This window comes from Colius striatus, chromosome Z (genome assembly GCF_028858725.1).
Source record: "Colius striatus isolate bColStr4 chromosome Z, bColStr4.1.hap1, whole genome shotgun sequence".
In the NCBI taxonomy this organism is placed as follows: domain Eukaryota; kingdom Metazoa; phylum Chordata; class Aves; order Coliiformes; family Coliidae; genus Colius; species Colius striatus.
The window spans coordinates 6151911-6157910 of record NC_084790.1 but is presented as its reverse complement, the minus strand read 5'-3'; the positions used below and the strand labels follow the sequence as shown (position 1 = coordinate 6157910).

At 60.8% G+C, this 6000-nt stretch overlaps 1 protein-coding gene across 5 annotated transcripts in view; it reads right to left on the bottom strand.

The window, feature by feature from the left end:
* Positions 1 to 333: 333 nt before the first annotated feature.
* The window catches only part of LOC104558224 (microtubule-associated protein tau), a 62133-nt gene continuing 56466 nt past the window's right edge, over positions 334 to 6000 (bottom strand). For 4 of the 5 annotated variants that reach the window (XM_062019356.1, XM_062019355.1, XM_062019357.1 and 1 more), the window contains 2 exons: positions 4608 to 4755; positions 4061 to 4152 (listed from right to left, as the gene is read on the bottom strand). In XM_062019356.1, the coding sequence (XP_061875340.1) occupies positions 4148 to 4152; positions 4608 to 4755 (153 nt within the window). In that variant the 3' untranslated portion in view covers positions 4061 to 4147. Of the gene's footprint in view, positions 4153 to 4607; positions 4756 to 6000 lie in introns of all 5 variants that reach the window. The other variant, XM_062019359.1, reaches the window with a different exon arrangement.

The following is a 6000-nucleotide window of genomic DNA, read 5'->3' as shown; positions in this document are numbered from 1 at the left end:
CCGCACAGCCTCTCCTGCACAGCCTCCCCTCCCAAGCACAGGGCCTCTACCCGCCCGGCAGGGCCTCCCTTGCCGCAGCCTGGGGTTGTTTTGGGCAGCAGCTGCTGGTGAAGCCGCAGCCTGGGCTGCCGTGATGGCTGCTACTTGCAAAGGAAAGAAGGAAACGGTCCTGTCCCTCTGTCCCTCTGTCCCAGTGCCTGGTGCCGTGGCCCCGCGGCGCTGGGCGGCTGCTGAGGCGAGGGACAGACCCAAACCCCAGCCTGAGCCGCAGAAGCCCCTGTGGGCCCGGTGCCCCCCGGCTCCCCCCCGCCCCTGCAAAGGAAGCCGCGTGGGTCGTAGTAATGACTTTATTTCCAAATCCACTTTTACGGCAACAGTGTAAACCAGTTGTTAAAACGCACGATACACTATGGACACTCACAGACAGAAGCTAAGCTAGAATGATACACTGAGATCCAACCTTCCCCTCCCGCCCCAGCGCCCGCAGGGGTCCGGGCTGCCAGCACCACGCCAGGCTGGCGCTGGAAGTCCTAACAAACAACTTCTGAGTGCAGAAACACGGGGTTTGGGTTTTCTGTTGTTTTGTTTTAAATCAGAGCCGGTTTTCAACCCTTTTCAGACCAAGATGTGTGTGGAGTAAAGAAAAAGCCATGGGTCAGTCTGTCCAGCTGCTCGTGGTAACCCTCAGGCCTGGGTCAGGTGGGGTCAGGGATGTGGCTTGGGCTGCTGGAAGGGGACAGTGGGGGACAGGGCTGTCCCCTGTGGGGCAGGACGGAGGGAGGGAGGGGTGCTCAGCTGGGGATGCTCTCACTCACTGCAGCTCGTTGCACACCAAGGGTGCCCCTGGCCTTCTGGAGCTGCTCAGATGGGTGTGTGGGTGGCACAGGGCAGGGCGCAGGGCCGGGAGGGACTCGGCTACACACCATCCTGCAGCCAAAAAGGGTTACAAGGGGTGACAGGTGTTCTGGGCCTCCCACTTGCTCCTTTTACAGAGGATAAAAACACTGCACCAGCTCCTCCATCCTGGACTGGTGCAGAGTCACAGACTGGAGTACAGTGTCCTACCATCAGAGTCAACTACAACAGGGTGAGTGACAAGCTGGATCTTGGCTTTCACTTGACCTGTTTGTGTTGTGGCTGTACCAGGCCCTCCCCAGCAGTAAAACAGCTCCTAGAGCTGCAGAGACAAAGGCTGGACACTTCCACCCCTCCCGGCCCTTGTGCTGCTGCAGACACGATGGGCAGCATCCCAGCATTGCTCAGAACATCCCAGCACTGCTCAGAACATCCCAGCACTGCTCAGAACATCCCAGCACTGCTCAGAGCAGCCCAGCACTGCTCAGAGCAGCCCAGCACGGCTCAGAGCAGCCCAGCACGGCTCAGAGCAGCCCAGCACTGCTCAGAACAGCCCAGCACTGCTCAGAACAGCCCAACACGGCTCAGAGCAGCCCAGCACGGCTCAGAGCAGCCCAACACGGCTCAGAGCAGCCCAGCACGGCTCAGAGCAGCCCAGCACGGCTCAGAGCAGCCCAACACGGCTCAGAGCAGCCCAACACGGCTCAGAGCAGCCCAGCACTGCTCAGAGCAGCCCAGCACGGCTCAGAGCAGCCCAACACGGCTCAGAGCAGCCCAGCACTGCTCAGAACAGCCCAGCACTGCTCAGAACAGCCCAGCACTGCTCAGAACAGCCCAGCACGGCTCAGAACAGCCCAGCACGGCTCAGAGCAGCCCAGCACGGCTCAGAACAGCCCAGCACGGCTCAGAACAGCCCAACACGGCTCAGAGCAGCCCAACACGGCTCAGAGCAGCCCAGCACTGCTCAGAACAGCCCAGCACGGCTCAGAACAGCCCAGCACGGCTCAGAGCAGCCCAGCACTGCTCAGAACAGCCCAGCACGGCTCAGAACAGCCCAGCACGGCTCAGAGCAGCCCAGCACTGCTCAGAGCAGCCCAGCACGGCTCAGAGCAGCCCAGCACGGCTCAGAGCAGCCCAGCAGCACTGGCACAGGGCTCGTGGCAGCTGCAGCAGGTTCGGCAGCACCTGCAGAGGCTGGGAGGGTTGCCTGTCCTGGGCATGAACCTGCGGAAACAGCCTCGGTGGCACCCAGCTGCCATCCCAAGAACGACCTGTGCTCCGTGCTCCAGCGAGACTCCCTGCCCAGTGCCTGCCAGCCCAGGGTTTCAGCCCCTCACTGGGAAAGCGCAGCCTTCCCTGCAACATGGCCCTGGGGGACACGGCCTGTGCCCCTGGGCACCCTTCCACCTGCACCACCACTGCTGGTGCCTCTTGTGGGGAGACAGGGAGGGAGGACGCACACTGAGCTGCACTGATGGCATCTCAGGCTCTTTGGTTGTAGAAGGGGCGTGCAGGGACAGCCACGGGTGCAGCACAGCCCCGGGCAACCCCTCACACTCCCAAGGTTGCCTCAGGAATGAAAGCAGCAAAACGAAGGAACACATCAGTTCTTTTTCCCTTGTGTGGTGCTGGGGTGGTGGTGAGTGCTGCAGGAAGGTGACACCATGAAGGGGTAACATGCTGCCAACTCAAACCAGAAAAACCCGGGGCGGGGGGGGTGTAGGAAATTCAGTGCCAGGGAGCTGCCTCCAGCCCCCCAGAGCAGAACCTGGGGGAGCTGCCACCACACACCAGCTAAAGCCTCCCTCATGCCTTCCCCTCACATCCTCCTGGTTGTCTCCTGCCGCTGCCAATGGCATGAGAACAGCAGAGCCACGGAGCTGCCACTTTCGAGACCTCTGAACTGACCTTGCAGGGGGGGAAACAACAACAAAAGAAGAACAACCCAAAAACGTTAACAAGCTGCACCCAAACCCAGGGGCCATCCCAGCCCTGGAGCTGTGAGTGTCCCTCCTGCAGCGCCCCAGGGCCGCAGGAGCCACACAGCCCTGGGGAAGCCCCGGCGTAGCCCCCTGGCAGCCCCCGGCCCCGCAGACGCGCGGTGCCCGGGGCTGGGGCACGGCAGAGCCGGCGCTGGGCACCCCAAAAACTACCAAAAGCATTCTCCTTTGTTAAAACACATGCTCGTTATGAAAACAATCACCCTGGCACGGCCCAAGCATATACAGACAAATCTACTCTACAACACGAGGGGCTGCCAAAGGGATGGGGAAAAGCCTCTACTCATCCACTCAGCGGTTCCAGCACGGCCACGGGGCACTGCGGGGGGAGGAGGGGGCACCCGGGACCCCTCCTGCCGCGGGACACCCCGGCGGCGCCAGCCTCCAGCTGCTGGAGCTGGGAGCGGCTTTGGGGGGCACCTGGCAGCTATCTTCATACACATCTCGGCTTTCGGAGGCAAAAACAAAAGGTTTCTTCCGAATCAGCAGGTAAATTTAATGTGGGAAGGGAAGGCACCTCCCTGCAGTCCCTGGCTGCAGCCCCCCTGCCCCCTGCACCGCCACCTGTGCTGTCACCAGCCCAGGTAGCAGGGAAGGGCTCAGCCCTGAGAGGGGCTCAGCCCTCCCCTGAGGAGCTCAGCCCTCCCCCGAGGAGCGTAGCCCCCTCCTCCGAGGACCTCGTCCTGCAGTGTGGGGTGCTCGGGTCACTGCCGTGCTGCTGCTGCCCCCTCTATCCCCTTCCCCGGGGGTCGCGGGGAGTCCCTGCCAGGGTGGGCAGCCCCGGGACAGCCAGGACCCAGCCAGGAACGCGGGAGCGGGTGTGGGACGGGATGGGCTGTGCGCTGCGAGGAGCAGGGGGAGAGGAGGTTTTGTACCTCATAGTGTCACCGATGTTGAAGTCCTGGAGCTAGAGCTGAATGAACAGTAAAAGCAGGTTAAATCATTAACCAGTTAGGGGACGGGGAAGCAGCTGTAAAAGGAACAGAGGAAGAAGGCCAGATTATTATTATTTTTGTTTCTTTTCTCTTTCTTTTGTTTTCCTTTCCCCTCGTCGTCTCCCACCCGGGCCGGCCGTGCCAGATCACAAGCCCTGCTTGGCCAGCGAGGCGGACACCTCGTCGGCTAGCGTGGCGAGCTGCGGGGAGTCCACCATGTTGATGCTGCCGCTGGAGGAGACGTTGCTGAGGCGGCGTGGGGAGGCGTCTCCGGAGATGGTGGGGGACTTGTAGACGATCTCGGCGCCGTGGTCGGTCTTGGCTTTGGCGTTCTCGCGGAAGGTCAGCTTGTGGGTCTCAATCTGCAAGGGGACGGGAGGGGAGGGCGGTGAGGGGGGCGAGGGACCCACTGGGACAGGCCGCGGGCACCCGGGCTGGGAGGGAAGCTCCGTTCCGTGGCCCGCTTCCCCCCCGGTGCTCCCAGCCCTCAGGCACGTCCCTGCCAGTGTCCCACAAAGACAACAGGGGATGGCGGGGCTGGAGCACCTAGGGATGCCGCCAAATCCTTGCCAAGCGCCCAGGCCCGGCGTGGCGGTGGGTGCCAGGCACAGGAGACAAGATGGCACGGCCTGGGCTGCTCCCGCTGCCCTGGCAGAGAGTTACAGCAAGGATGGCATCCCCACAGGGCACAAAAGGCTGCCCCTTAACCCACGGCCCAGCTGGGCACAACACACTGCTCCCACGAGCCAAACCTCTCTCTCCTGGCAAACCTGAAGGCCCGGCAGGGGAGGTGAAGTGGAACGGGTTTGCTACTTACTGGTGCCCTCCCCAGCCAAGTGCAAAGCTGGAAGCTGGCTCTCCGGGGGGGTGGGTGGCTCCAGCACCAGGGCCTGGAGCCCAGCGGGGTCTGGGCTTGGGGTCCGAGCAGCCTGAGGGCAGGTCTTGTCTTCCTTGCCTTTCTCTCTCTACAGATGAAGAAACCCGCCCAGGGCGGTGGGGGGCAAAAAGCGCATCAGCAACAAAAACCAAGATCCAATAAATGCCAACCAGAAGGAAAAAGTCAAAAATAAAGGAAACAAATAGAGAGGGGCGAGGTGGGGAAGAAGATCTGAAAAACAGGGCCATTCACTGACCCACAGGAAGAACAGCAGCTGCCCTTGGGAGATGGGAGGAAAGCTTTCCACGTGCAGCAAAGGAGAGCAGATGCTGCCAGCACAGGCACCGTGGCAGAGCACAGAGCGCTCTGGCTCCCTACAGTGTGAGAGTGGCACATGAAGCAGCACTCAGCCTGGAGAGCTGAGGACTGTGTGTCCAAATTTGGATCCTCTGTGTCACAGAGCAAAGAGGGGACTGGGGCCATGGGAAGGGCTGGGGAAGGGGTAGCACACTGTGGAGGGTCAATGAGGCTCAACTGCATCCTGTCCCCTCCCTGTGAATAGAGTGTCCCACCTCAGAGCAGCATGGCCTGAGGACAGTCCCTGGTGCCAAGGTGGGAATGGGCTGGACAAGGGAAGCAAGCTGGGGCAGCACCTGAACTCAGGTCACAGCAACAGCCTCCTCCAGGTGTGGAGTAAGGCAACTGCCACAGGGAAGGCTGAGGCAGGCAACGCCAACTGCTGGGCCATGCTCTGGAAAATAAGTTCCCCCCCTCCCAAGGGCAAGTTCTTCAAACTGTGGCCCAGTGAATGTGCCAGGGTATGGAAGAATCACCACCGTAGGCATAAAAAAATGATGGAAATGAGCCTAGTGAAGCACAGGGTGGTCTGATGCGTAGCAGCAGCGAGAGAAGGGTAAGGAAGTCAAGCAGTCCTTCAGTCAGAGGCCAGCACACTGCTGGGAGATGGAGAGCTGGGAGGCACACAGACAAAACACGGCCAAGAGCAAAGTGCCGAAATACAGGAGTAGAAACAGAACTCTCCCCTCCCATTGAGAAAAAAAGAAGTGTTTGAAAACCTGACAAGATAGAGAAAAAACACTCTTCCCTGGAGAAATGCAACCGTGCACGTCCCCAGGATGCAGTCTCAGCTCTGTGCTTACCTGATCAACCTGTGCCCCTGCCTGCAAGGGACTTGGCTGTCCTTGAAGTGAGGTGGTACAGGCGTCTTTAGGCTAAGACTTACTGGAAAGTCACCACCGAAGCCTCTGGCAGGAACGGCTCAGCCCAAGGTATTACACCTGACCTGACTGGCTCTTACAATTTAAATCACCCC